A 14,132-nucleotide genomic window follows, 5' to 3' on the forward strand; every position below is an offset into this window, starting at 1 on the left:
GAGGTTTCTACGCTTCTTTATTGATAATAAGTCATATAAACTACAGGGACATTGTGTCCAGCAGGACTCGCCCGTCTTCTACACCCGGGCGTGACGTCAGTACGGTTCTTCTTGGGGTGCCTTGTGCTTCTCTATAGTGGGGGGCTGGGATGACGCATGGTCGGGGCGCGAGAAAAAAATTGAAACAAAGTACCAGAGACACAGAAAAACAATGGATGTTCGACACGTCACCAGGAAACACGCGACGCTACGGCCTAAGGAAGAATAATACTTGTAGGCGCAATTGAGGAACATCAATGAGGAGTGTTACCAACTACAACTCCCATCAGACACTCCCCCTACAGACATACATTCACATATATATCATCAGCCATTGTGGGGGGATCGCTATTAGTATTTTACAGCTCAGAGGGGAAAAGCTTAAAGGAATGAAGATGCAAGACGCAGCATCACCCGCTGCTCATGTGCATAACCTGACAAGGGCCACTACACACATGCAGCAGAGCCGAGCGTTGATATTACTGCACTGCTCCAGCTCCACTGCAAAAAGGAGAAAAGCAAAGACAGAATTCATTAGAATGTATCTAGTGCAATAATTGGCTGGTGGCAGCCCCGCCCCGTGCGCCAGCCCCGCCCATGAGGAGCTGGCCTTTTGCATTGAATAAAGTTGTAGTTGATTTATTCCAGAGCCGGCGCCGTGTCCTCTGTAATGAAGCGTAGTCTCTGTAGAACGCACGTGCTGCAGCTTTGGAATAGACTTGTGCTTAGATTCTTCTCCATTTCCATGATCTCTGCTTAGTGCTTTAGAGTTGTGCTGGGCTGGTGGCCGCTGGATCCGAGTCCTGAGACTCTTTCTGCATCCACAGCCTGAAAATGTGACTTGGCTTTCTCCTGCTCACAGCTGAGGGTCTGTTACAATAGTATCCAGCCAAGACACTGAGGACAGGAGAGCAGCCAGTCTACGATGGGCCCCGGAAGAGGTCAGCAGAGATCCTAGAAGTGGTGACTGTACAGGGGCCCCCAGCAGTGGGGCCACACTGACGCAGGGCGACGTCTGCCATCATATCTGTAACACTGTAACACTCCGGAATAATCCAGAAATCGCTACAAACATCCCGCGACGTCTGTGATTGGGGAATATAATGTCTGGCATAGACTGATCAGCCTGAATATATATATATATATATATATATATATATATATATATATATATTCCTGACGCTGATCTGCTCTGCCAGAGACTGATGGACGACAATGAGGTATTTCTAATGCAGGGACTCTGTGGCCCTCAGCTCAGGGGCCTAGAGCCTGCTCCTTACTAGGTGCCTTGTGCTGCTGGTGTAATACTTCTGGGGTATTTTCAGCGGAAGGGGTCTCGCATTTGTGCTTATTGCCTTGCTGGCCCCGCCCACAGCGCAGGGTGTGATGATGTCACAGATAACTGGGGTTGTTGATACAATGTATTCCCGTTTCCGGGGTAACAGCTTCTTGTGAGCGCGGTTTATGAAGCTCATTGGCGCTGTCGTACGGGCTGGACCTTTTGTAAACATTATTTGATTGGTCGATGTGGCAGCACAGTGTCCTGGAAACCGTGAGATGTCAACCGTCTGCGGATTTTAATGCTTTAGACTGATGTCTGCGCTCGAAAGTCATGAGAAAGACGGATCCGACCTCGAAAACCGTCAGTACGGTAAAGTATCCCAGACCCTGGCACAGCATGGCGGCATGTCGCCACGTTAACCCTTTGTTTCACAGTATCAGTAGTCAGATGCCGCCTCGCCCGGGGGGGCGGTCACGCTCTCAGCCACATTATAGTCCTGATTTTGTGCTAAAACAACGCAGCCATTAAGTACGAGGGCAGCAGCGAGCGGGCATTGGACCTACCGCACAACACCGCCCCTCCAGGCTAATTCCACCACACCTCACACTTTACTGCACTGCTGCGAGACTGCGGTTCAGAACTGCAGTCGCCTTTCCTGGGAGCAAAAACTGAGTTAGCGAGGAAGACTGGTGCGTGGACCGAGCGCTGCTGCCGCCGTATACACGCTGTGTATATATATCTGCTTCTAGAAAAGGCAATCGCTCCCGGGGAGGAGGGCAGCGATGTCAGGGTGCCACCCAAGTCAGCTAAGGGCCACTCGGGCCCCCAAACCGCATTATGAATCCAAGCTGGAGGATGCTAAGAATTCCAGTCCTGTCAGATGTGGCTACGTCACTGCTACATGGGCACCATGACGTGAGTACGACAAAATATGAACGGTTGAGGGGTGCGCAGACCACGATGTATCAGACTACAGTGTATATATGGGGACCGCCGCTACCGGGAACAGGATACATTTCATATTAGTGAGGAGGCTAAAGAGTTAATGACGCAGAAGCCGTCCTGTTAGTGTGTGGAACCCTGTGAGACGCCAACGTTACTCTACAACTACGAGGAATGGCGGCATCATGGTGGTCACAGGTTCTCCAGGTAGAAGCTCCCCATGATATGGACTAGACCCTTCCTCTAATTTCACAGGGTGTCCCCTCCACCTCAGGTAGCAGGACATCCACTTGCATTTTTTTGTGTCCTACCTTGGCGCAGGGAAATGTCCGAGTGAGTCATAGCGCCATGGAAGTGTCCCGTGGGATTTGGGCCCCCGACCGCCCAGCTGTTAGGAAATCTGAGGTTTCTCCATAAACTCTAAGAATCTTTCTGTAAACTATGGTTAGAACTACTCCTCCCCCACGCGCGACCTCCCATCTACGGAGACAATGATCCCACTCATCAGCAGTGTCCTCCGGATGTAGGGGAGCAGGACGGGGCGACCCCCGATCTTCTGCTCAGCAGCTGACGGGTTCTCATCTCCCCGTGAGTCCGGTAGTTATTCTGTTCTGAGGTGACGGGTTGGAAACAGGCAACGGAGGGAAGGACTGGTCTGGATGAAAACATGAAGGAGCAGGGGTAGAGGGTAACGAGGGTCATCCACACACCAGCGCCTCTCTCCATCCCCTCCGCCCCGCTGGTTACACCTTGGAGTCCTGGCTGTGGGCCTGCCCGTTGCTGCCCTGTATTGTCAGGCCAATCTCTTCCTTCTTGTGCTTCTCGGGGTTCAGGGGTTGAGCCTCTGGGCTGCCGTCACTCGGGGCGTAGCGGCCCGTCCGGTGCTCGGAGAGTGCAGGGCCCCAGTCCTTGTTGGGTTTTACTGCATTCTTCAGCCGCTAGAAAAGAATTGAGAGGTCAGGAATCTGGGGAGGAGAACCCCCATCATCTGCATGGCTGCAGGGACCCCGACTCTACCTGCAGGAAGGTGTCACCATCTGAACACCAGATCTTGAAAGCAGCGTATAAAGGAATGCAGATGACGGAGGAGAGCGCCATTAGGAAGCCCAGCATGATGGCCCAGTCCGGGTACACGTAGTCATTGTATGAGATCGGCCGATACTGGATGACGGTGAAAATCAGGATGAACTGGAAGACAAGAGGAAAGGGTTAACAGCGATACACAGAAACTTCTCATATACCAGAGAGTTTGTAACTTAGGGCTGTGATGTCACACTGGAGCACACCAGTCACTCAGGGATGTGATGTCACACTGGAGCACACCGGTTACTCAGGGCTGTGATGTCACACTGGAGCACACCAGTCACGCAGGGCTGTGATGTCACACTGGAGCACACCGGTCACTCAGGGATGTGATGTCACACTGGAGCTCACCGGTCACTCAGGGATGAGATGTCACACTGGTGCACACCGGTCACTCAGAGCTGTGATGTCACACTGGAGCACACCGGTTACTAAGGGCTGTGATGTCACATTGGAGCACACTGGTTACTCAGGGCTGTGATGTCACATTGGAGCACACCGGTTACTCAGGGCTGTGATGTCACACTGGAGCACACCGGTAACTCAGGGATGTGATGTCACACTGGAGTACACCAGTTACTCAGGGATGTGATGTCACACTGGAGCACACCGGTTACTCAGGGCTGTGATGTCACACTGGAGCACACCGGTTACTCAGGGCTGTGATGTCACATTGGAGCACACCGGTTACTCACGGCTGTGATGTCACACTGGAGCACACCGGTTACTCAGGGCTGTGATGTCACATTGGAGCACACTGGTTACTCAGGGCTGTGATGTCACATTGGAGCACACTGGTTACTCAGGGCTGTGATGTCACATTGGAGCACACCGGTTACTCAGGGCTGTGATGTCACACTGGAGCACACCGGTCACTCAGGGCTGTGATGTCACACTGGAGCACACCGGTCACTCAGAGCTGTGATGTCACACTGGAGCACACCGGTTACTCAGGGCTGTGATGTCACATTGGAGCACACCGGTTACTCAGGGCTGTGATGTCACATTGGAGCACACCGGTTACTCAGGGCTGTGATGTCACACTGGAGCACACCGGTTACTCAGGGCTGTGATGTCACATTGGAGCACACTGGTTACTCAGGGCTGTGATGTCACATTGGAGCACACCGGTTACTCAGGGCTGTGATGTCACACTGGAGCACACAGGTCACTCAGGGCTGTGATGTCACACTGGAGCACACCGGTCACTCAAGGCTGTGATGTCACACTGGAGCACACCGGTCACTCAAGGCTGTGATGTCACACCGCAGAGCACTGGTCACTCAGGGATGTGATGTCACACTGGAGCTCATCGGTCACACAGCTGTGATGTCACACTGGAGCACACTGGTCACTCAGGGTTGTGATGTCATTATATTCAGTGACCCGTTGACCAGTGGCTGTAAAGTAAAATCCCTGTATTCGGTAATATTGATATCGCATCCTCCCATCCCACAGAGCAGTTGAATAACTCTGTTCGGTGAACTCACAAATATTATAGCGGGAGAGAAGAATCGCCAGCAGATCTGGAAGAAGAGGGGCGGGGGGAACCCCAACATCATCTCAATGTCCTTGAAGTAATTTCGGTGTCCTGGACAAAGAGAACATTATAAAAAAATGACAGAATCGATATAACACCGCAGTCACATGATCGGCATATAATACTGCAGTCCGTCACGTGACCTGCATATAACACCGCAGCTCATCACGTGACCGGCATATACCACCACAGTCAAGCACACATAATACTTTTTATAGCTGCGGCTTTGTTACAATGTATTAGTGTAGGTCAGAGTCATCGGCATGGACAGGAGACAGGATAGTGCTGCATAATGTAATGCTTTTACTGATGAGACTCAGCACGTGGCAGCAGCACGGTGTCATGGTCTGGCATTTCCAGTCACTGACTGCAGCAGAGATCTTACAAACATTCAATACATTTTCGGTTCTATCCTAGTAAAAGCTTAGAGAGTCAGACGTCCAGCACAGCTCGGCAGGGATCTCACAGCTCGGCAGGGGTCTCACAGCTCAGCAGGGGCCCTGTGGGATCCACTGTGATGGCATATAAGAGGGCTGTGTGTCCCAGGTGGGGATATCTAGATGATACATACCGCCATATGCACTCACCGTAGATGTACATGATGGTGACGCACATGATGCAGGAGATGATGACCAGCGAGAAACTGGCGGCGTAGTTATCCATCAGCAGCAGCCAGTAGATGCCGGCCTGGAGGAGAGGAAGCAGCGGTGTAATACTCCCATTATCACCTATCATGCACCCACTAGAATACACGACAGCGCTCACCTGAGTGGTCAGCGGGATTCCCAGCAGGAAACCCACCACGGCCACCCCCATTGTCACACACGTCTTCCAGCGGATGATCCAGTCGTTTCCAATCTCGTCCACGATGGCGGTGACCAGAGTTTCCAGCAGACAGAACTAAGGCATCAGAGGACAGGAGACGGTGAATGACCGGAGCCGCCGCCAGCACCGGGGAACGTCATCCCCAATGATCATTACACTGGCGATTACCTGCGTCCCAAGACCTAGAAGGATGAGCATGAAGAAAAAGAGGATGGACCATAGCGGAGAGATGGGTAGCAGCGTCAGCGCCTCCGGGTACGCCACAAATGCCAGGCCAGGACCATGGTCCGCCACTTTGGAAACATCAACCCCCAGGTGATTCGCCATGAAGCCCAGGATGGAGAAGATGACGAATCCGGCATAGACGCTGGTGGCGCAGTTGGTGATGCTGATAATGATGCTGTCCCTGGAAGCAGAATGCGGGGAGGGGAAACTGAAGAGGATCAATCCTAACAAAAAATACACCTGCTCTCGCCTGCAGCAGCAGACAAACATCAGGACCCCCACATACAGCCCAATTACCCAGGTATTCTCTACCAGACGTATCATAGCTCACAGGCACGGAGCTGCAGCTGCATCCCCCTCCTCCCCTCCCACAGCCTCACAGACACAGCAAGGAGCTTCAACTGCATGCCCCTGCTCACCTCTCACAGCCGCACAGACACAGCAAGGAGCTGCAGCTGCATCTCCCTCTCACAGCCTCACAGACACAGCGAGAGGAGCTGCAGCTGCATCCCCCTCCTCCCCTCTCACAGCCTCACAGACACAGCAAGGAGCTGCAGCTGCATCTCCCTCTCATAGCCTCACAGATACAGCGAGAGGAACTGCAGCTGCATCCCCCTCCTCCCCTGTCACAGCTGCACAGACACAGCAAGGAGCTGCATCCCCTAATCACAGCCTCACAGACACAGCGAGAAGAGCTGCAGCTCCATCCTCCTCCTTCCCTCTCACACCATCACAGACACAACAAGAGGAGCTGTAACTGCATCACCCTCCTCCCCACTTACACCCTCACTGCTGCAGCTGCATCCCCCTCCTCCCCTCTCACAGCCTCACAGACGCAGAGGCATCATTAACAAGATGGAGGAATTAGATTTAATATCGCTTGAAGAAAATGAAGATACTATGGGGGAAAAACTGTACAGAAAAATGAGGGTTGATCATATGTAAAATCTTCGTTACAGATTCCTTAAAGGTAAAAAATCTTAAAATCATCCAGCCTGATAAGTGCAGCCAATGGAAACGTCAAGTCCCTGTGCGTAAGAAATGGGGGGATAATAAATACTGACCGGGGTTTGTCATAAGTCTCCAAATATAATGGAAACAGCAGAAAATATCCTGATAATGCCCAGGTCGGCATTGGGGGGGAGGGGAGATAGTGCTGGGATTAGCCTGGGGCCTCCATGACCTTCAGGGCCCCCGCAGTCCTCAGCAGGAGCTACACTAAAAATAGCATTGAAGCAATTAATAATTACACATATTTGTTATCACAATATAAAGTGACCGAATCTGAAGGGTCAATGTGTAAGGAGAAATAATCAAAACAACAGCACTGCACAATAAGGTGCGACCAAAACATCGCAATAAGGGGAGACCAAAACATCGCAATAAGGGGCGACCAAAACATCGCAATAAGGGGCGACCAAAACATCGCAATAAGGGGCGACCAAAACATCGCAATAAGGGGCGACCAAAACATCGCAATAAGGTGCGATTGAAATATTGCAATAAAAGGCGACCAAAACATCACAATAATGGGTGATCAAAAACATCGCAATAAGGGGCGACCAAAACATCACAATAAGGGGCGACCAAAAACATCACAATAAGGGGCGACCAAAAACATCACAATAAGGGGCGACCAAAACATCACAATAAGGGGCGACCAAAAACATCACAATAAGGGGCGACCAAAAACATCACAATAAGGGGCGACCAAAACATCACAATAAGGGGCGACCAAAAACATCACAATAAGGGGCGACCAAAACATCACAATAAGGGGCGACCAAAAACATCACAATAAGGGGCGACCAAAACATCACAATAAGGGGCGACCAAAACATCGCAATAAGGGACGATCGAAACATCGCAATAAGAGGCGACCAAAACATCTCAATAAGGGGCGATCGAAATATTGCAATAAGGGGCGAACAAAACATTGCAATAAGGGGCGATCGAAACATCGCAATAAGGGGCGATCGAAATATTGCAATAAGGGGCGAACAAAACATCGCAATAAGGGGCGATTGAAATATTGCAATAAGGGGCGACCAAAACATCGCAATAAGGGGCGATTGAAACCGCAATAAGGGGCGATCGAAACATCCCAATAAGGGGCGATTGAAACCGCAATAAGGGGCGATCGAAACATCACAATAAGGGGCGATTGAAACATCGCAATAAGGGGCGATCGAAGCATCGTATCTGCCCCGAAATGGTACCAGTAAAAACATCCGCTCAGGGCCCAAAAAATAACCCATCATACAGCGCCATTGCCCGAAAGATGAAAATGTTATGGGTCTTGCGAAATATAGACAAAACAACTTCCACCAATTACATAAAAATACCCCAAAAAAACTATACATGGTTGATATCTGCGCGCTCCTCTTCACCTCGATAATCATCTTGAGAGGTCAATTTTACTATGGGGTGAAAGGGTTAAAGTCCTTTGGATGGCCTTATAATGGCAGCAGGAGCGCCCCCCACGCCGGCTTCAGCAGGAGCGCCCACTGCAGCGCCCCTTGCCGACTTCAGCAGGAGCGCCTTCCGCCAACTTCACCAGGAGAGTCCTCCCGCCAACTTCAGCAGGAGAGCAGCCCACCGGCTTCAGCAGGAGCGCCCCCCACCAACTTTAGCAAGAGAGCCCCCCGCCGGCTTCAGCAGGAGCGCCCCACACCGACTTCAGCAGGAGCGCCTTCCGCCAACTTCAGCAGGAGTGCCCCTTGCCGACTTCAGCAGGAGCGCCCCCTGTCGTCTTCAGTAGGAGAGCCCCCCACTGGCTTCAGCAGGAGGGCCCCCTGTCGTCTTCAGCAGGAGAGCCCCATACTGGCTTCAGTCGGAGAGCCCCCCACCGGCTTCAGCAGAAGTGACCCCCGCTGAATTCAGCAGGAGAGCCTTCCGCCGACTTGAGCAGGAGTGCCCCTGCCGACTTCAGCAGGCGAGCCCCCGGCCGACTTATACATACAGTATGTGTATGTATGTGCTCTGTATACATGTGCGTGTGCTCTGTGTACACATGAGTGTGTGCTGTGTGTGTACATAAATGTATGTTTCAGATGAGAAGGAATGGCGGCAACTCACTGGTGGATATTAACGGCAAATTTATTGCACAACCTGCGGCATTGTTACAGCATAACATTAATAGCTATAGAAAAAAAAATTGTGTAAAAAGCAAATTAAGGCAGCAAAGATTGAGGCAGAGACTCACTGCCATGGTAAAGTAAAAATAATCCAAAAATATTCTTCACTTACATAACCAGTAAGAAACCCAAAATGTTAGCCCCTGGAAAATAAACTAGGAGAAATAGAGGAAGAGGAAAGGCCGATCTGCTGATCAATATCTTCTCTACAGTATTTACGCGAGAAAATCCCCCGACAGCTGACGAGATCAGGGATATTATAAATTCCCCATGAATGTCACCTGATAACCCCCCCAGGAGGTACAGCTACACCTCAGAATCACTAATGTACATAGCTCCCCTGCCCGGATGGCAGACGGCCCCGAGAACTGCACGAATAGTGAAGGGCAGACCATGATTACTAATATACAGGAAAGCCACAATCACAGGGTCTGTATCGCAGGATGGCGAAAAGAAAATGTGGGGCCAATATCCAAAAAGGAGACAAAATCTGAGCCTGGTAATTATAGGCTGGTACGTGTCCTTTTTACTGAGGGTAAAATCCTGGAGGGTACGAGATGCCATCCTGGAGGATCTCAAGGACAACCTCATGACCCAGTATCAGCATGGGTTTATGAGGGATCGGTCCTGTCAGACTCATCTGATCAGCTTCTATGAGGAGGTATGATCCAGAGTGGACCAGGGAAATGCAGTGGATGTCGTCTATATGGAGTCTTCAAAGGCATCCGATACAGTGCCACACAAAGTTGGTACATAAAATGAAAAATAATGGGACTAGGGGAAAATATGTGTAACTGGGTTATTAACTGGCTCAGTGATAGGAAACAAAGGGCGGTTATTAATGGAACACACTCAGACTGGTTCTCAGTTAACAGTGAGGCACCGTCACGCGTAAGGACCACTACCCAGGGACAGGGTCTTCTCTGACCCTGTAAGCTAGAGAACCCTGACAACTTGCCCTCAAGCCACAGGTACACTTCAAGGTAGCAAGGCATGACTCTCCGACATGTCTTGTCTCCTACACGGACCCTGGTCTAGAGGCCCCTATCTTTTCAACGGGACAACTCCAGGGAACAGCACAAAAAAAATTAAGAAAAACAACAAAATAACGTTGCTTCTGCAAACTTCACCTTGTTTGCAGAAGGCTACAGGAATAAGGTATAACACGACCAAACGCACAGGCTGTCTCTATCAACTGTGGAGAGAAAATAACCAGCACTGTGTGAAGGATGCTGGAACCTTTTAAAGGTCCAGCCTAATAAATAACTTAGAGCACCTGAGGGAATGCCTCTAAGCAGACTTGCAAAAGAAGCATTAACCCCCTCAGGTGCTAAAAGGAAAAAAACATCCAATTAAATGAGGACGAGTCTCGCTGGAAAGAAACCAGCGTGACAGGCACCTCATGTGGTCAGTATTGGGCCCTCTTCTTTTAACAGATTTATTAATGGCCTTGTAGAAAAAGTAGAATTTCAACCATCATCATCAAGGGTGACTTTAACATCCCCATTGACACCTCTCACTCATCTGTCTTAATGTCTAACACTCCCTTCCTCCTTCGGCCTCACTATATGGTCCTCTGCAGCTACGCACAAAGATGGCTACACACTTGACCTCATCTTCACTCGCCTCTGTTTCATATCCGACCTCTCGAGCTCACCACTCACGCTGTCTGACCACAACCTAATAACATTCTCTTCCCTCTCTTCTCCAAACACACAACCCCCTCAACAAACTTTCATACCCTCGCAGAAATCTCAAACACCTTGATTTACATTCACTTTCTCAGTCCCTTCTCCCTCTTGCAGACATTGCTTCGTTACATGATGCAGATGCTGCAGCCACTTTATATAACACTACAATCTCTGCAGCTCTCGAATCGGCCGCCCTCATCACGCATACCAAAACCCGCACGATCAACATGCAACCTTGGCACACGAGCCAAACTAAAGAACTGAGACGGGCTTCCAGGATTGCTGAGAGCAGATGGAAAAGGTCTCATTCCACCGAGCTCTTCATGACATATAAAGAGTCCCTCACCACGTTCAGTGCACAGTCACTGCTGCAAAACAAAACTACTTCTCATGCCTAATATCCTCCCTGTCTCACAACCCTAAACAGCTATTCAACACTTTCAACTCTCTCCTCCGTCCACAGGAACCACCTCTCTCTCATCTCATCTCAGCTGAAGACTTTGCCTCTTTCTTCAAGCAGAAGATTGACAACATCAGAGCAAGCTTTGGTCCACAATCCCCACAGCCCCTCCTCATAACTACTCAGCCCTCTTCCTCCAAATCCAACTTCTCAACCATGACAGAAGATCATCTTTCCACTCTACTCTCAAGATGACATCTCACCACCTGTGCACTTGACCCATTCCCATCCCACCTCATCCCCAACATCACCACAGTCTTCATCCCAACCCTAAATCATGTCTTCAATCTATCACTAACAACCGTTGTGTTCCCTTCATGCTTTTAACATGCCTCCATCACACCCATCCTCAAAAAGCCCTCCTTGACCCTTCCTCTGTGTCAAACTATCGTCCCATATCACTTCTCCCCTATGCCTCAAAACTACTGGAACAGCATGTCTATCTTGACCTGTCCTCATACCTCTCTTCCTGCTCCCTCCTTGACTGTTTACAATCTGGCTTCTACAATCTGGCTTCTAACATTCCACTGAAACTGCCCTAACTAAAGTCACCAATGACCTACTAACCGCCAAAGCCAAGCGACACTACTCTGTCCTTATCCTCCTGGACCTGTCCTCTGCCTTTGACACTGTGGACCATTCCCTTCTACTACAGATTCTGTCATCGCTGGGCATCACAGACTTGGCTCTACCTACCTCATACCTAACCAACTGAACTTTCAGCGTCCCCCCACTCTCCCACCACCTCCTCATCTCGCTCCCTATCTGTCGTTGTCCCTAGAGGTTCAGTTTTAGGACCCCTGCTGTTCTCCATCTACACCTTCGGCCTGGGACCGCTCATAGAGACCAACGTCTTTCAGTATTACCTCTACACTGATGATATGCAGTGTCTATCTGCTATTTCATCCTTTTTCTGTGCTCAATTTCTAAAACTGAACATGGACAAAACAGAATTCTTTATCTTTCCCCCACCTCACTCTACCACTCCACTCCACCTGATCTATCCATCAATGTCAATGGCTGCTCACTCTCCCCAGTCCCACGTCCTTGCTGCCTGGGAGTAACTCTAGACTTTGCTCTCTCCTTCAAGTCACACATCCAAGCCCTCTTCACCTCCTGCCACCTCCAACTCAAAAATATTTCCCGGATTTGTACATTTCTTTCCCAAGAAGCTGCAAAAACCCTAGTGCATGCCCTTATTATCTCCCACCTGGACTATTGCAACCTCCTGCTCTGTGGCCTCCCTTCTAACAGTCTTGCACCCCTACAATCTATTCTAAACTCTGCTGCCTGACTAATCCACCTGTCCCCTCGCTATTTCCCGGCCTCTTCTCTCTGCCAATCTCTTCACTGGCTTCCCATTGCCCAACGACTCCAGTTCAAAACCCTAACCATGACCTACAAAGTCGTCCACAACCTGTCTCCTCCATACATCTGTGACCTAGTCTCCCGGTACTTACCCACACGTAACCTTCGATCCTCAGAAGATCTCCTTCTCTACCCCTCTCATCTCCTCTTCCCACCACCGCATCCAAGATTTCTCCCGTGCCTCCCCCATACTCTGGAATGCTCTACTCCAGCATATCAGACTCTCACCTACTGTGGAAACTTTCAAAAGGAACCTGAAGACCCATCTCTTACGACAAGCCTACAACCTGCAGTCACACTCAGTTTGATATAGTGCCGCATGACCAGCTCTATCCTCACCTACTGTATCGTGACCCATCCCCTGTAGACTGTGATCCCTCGCAGGCAGGGTCCTCTCTCTTCCTGTACCCTCAACCATCCCCTATAGACTGTGATCCCTAGCGGGCAGGGCTGTCTTTCCTCCTGTACCAGTCTGTGGCTTGTTTTGTTTATGATTACTTGTCTATGTGTACCCCTTTTCACATGTAAAGCGCCATCTCACAGCATGCAGCCTCACAGACACAGTACAATCTGCAGCTACACCCCCCCATCTCACAGTATGCAGCCTCACAGACACAGTACAATCTACAGGTGCACACCCCCATCTCACAGCATGCAGCCTCATAGGCACAGTACAATCTGCAGCTGCACACCCCCATCTCACAGTATGTAGCCTCATAGGCACAGTACAATCTGCAGCTGCACACCCCCATCTCACAGTATGCAGCCTCACAGGCACAGCTGTCGTACCTGTAACAGTTGTTGTGGAATTTATTGTATGACGCCATTGTAATGAGTCCTCCCCATGCGCATCCTAATGAGTAGAAGATCTGGGAAGCTGCATCCCCCCAAACCTGTAGACACAGAACAGAAGCCTAATGACCCGCAGTTATATGGCCACCGCTGGATGTCTGCTTGCCATTATTCACATTGGTATGATGTGCAGGGACTCTGCAGAATGTCACACATCAGTCTTGGCACCCCTTGTGTCGAGGCTGAGGCATGTTTGCTTGTTTGCAGTGATGCTGCACTGTTTGTGGCCCCCAGGTGGCGCTGTGACATCAGCCATCACTCCTGCACATCATGTCACCCAGCACCGATGACATCGGGAAGAAGAATCACCTTGGCGTCCAGAATCTTGTCCCACTGCGGGGTCAAGTAATACATGATCCCGTCCACAGCCCCCTCCAGGGTGATGCCACGGATAAAGAGGATGGTGAGCACCACATAGGGGAAGGTGGCTGTGAAGTACACCACCTGCAAGAGAAGAAAACAGGAAGAAGAGATATGAAGTGCTCAGGTGAAGGGAGGTATGAGGCGCCGAGGGAAGGTACGAGGCGCCGAGGGAAGGTACGAGGCGCCGAGGGGAGGTACAAGGCACTGAGGGAAGGTAACAGGCACAGAGGGAAGGTACGAGGCCCCGAGGGAAGATATGAGGTGCCGAGGGGAGGTACGAGATGCTGAGAGAAGGTACGAGGCGCCGAGGAGAGGTACGAGGCTT

At 50.5% G+C, this 14,132-nt stretch overlaps 1 protein-coding gene across 2 annotated transcripts in view; it reads right to left on the reverse strand.

Moving 5' to 3' along the window:
- The window catches only part of SLC6A9 (solute carrier family 6 member 9), a 131,471-nt gene continuing 117,339 nt past the window's right edge, over positions 1-14,132 (reverse strand). For both annotated transcript variants that reach the window (XM_075320196.1, XM_075320197.1), the window contains 8 exons: positions 13,754-13,888; positions 13,382-13,485; positions 5,880-6,117; positions 5,652-5,786; positions 5,474-5,573; positions 4,837-4,937; positions 3,281-3,451; positions 1-3,201 (listed from right to left, as the gene is read on the reverse strand). In XM_075320196.1, coding sequence (XP_075176311.1) covers positions 3,007-3,201; positions 3,281-3,451; positions 4,837-4,937; positions 5,474-5,573; positions 5,652-5,786; positions 5,880-6,117; positions 13,382-13,485; positions 13,754-13,888 — 1,179 coding nt within the window. In that variant the 3' untranslated portion in view covers positions 1-3,006. The remainder of the gene's footprint in view (positions 3,202-3,280; positions 3,452-4,836; positions 4,938-5,473; positions 5,574-5,651; positions 5,787-5,879; positions 6,118-13,381; positions 13,486-13,753; positions 13,889-14,132) is intronic.

The sequence above is a fragment of the Anomaloglossus baeobatrachus genome, chromosome 8 (genome assembly GCF_048569485.1).
Source record: "Anomaloglossus baeobatrachus isolate aAnoBae1 chromosome 8, aAnoBae1.hap1, whole genome shotgun sequence".
Taxonomy (NCBI): Eukaryota; Metazoa; Chordata; class Amphibia; order Anura; family Aromobatidae; genus Anomaloglossus; species Anomaloglossus baeobatrachus.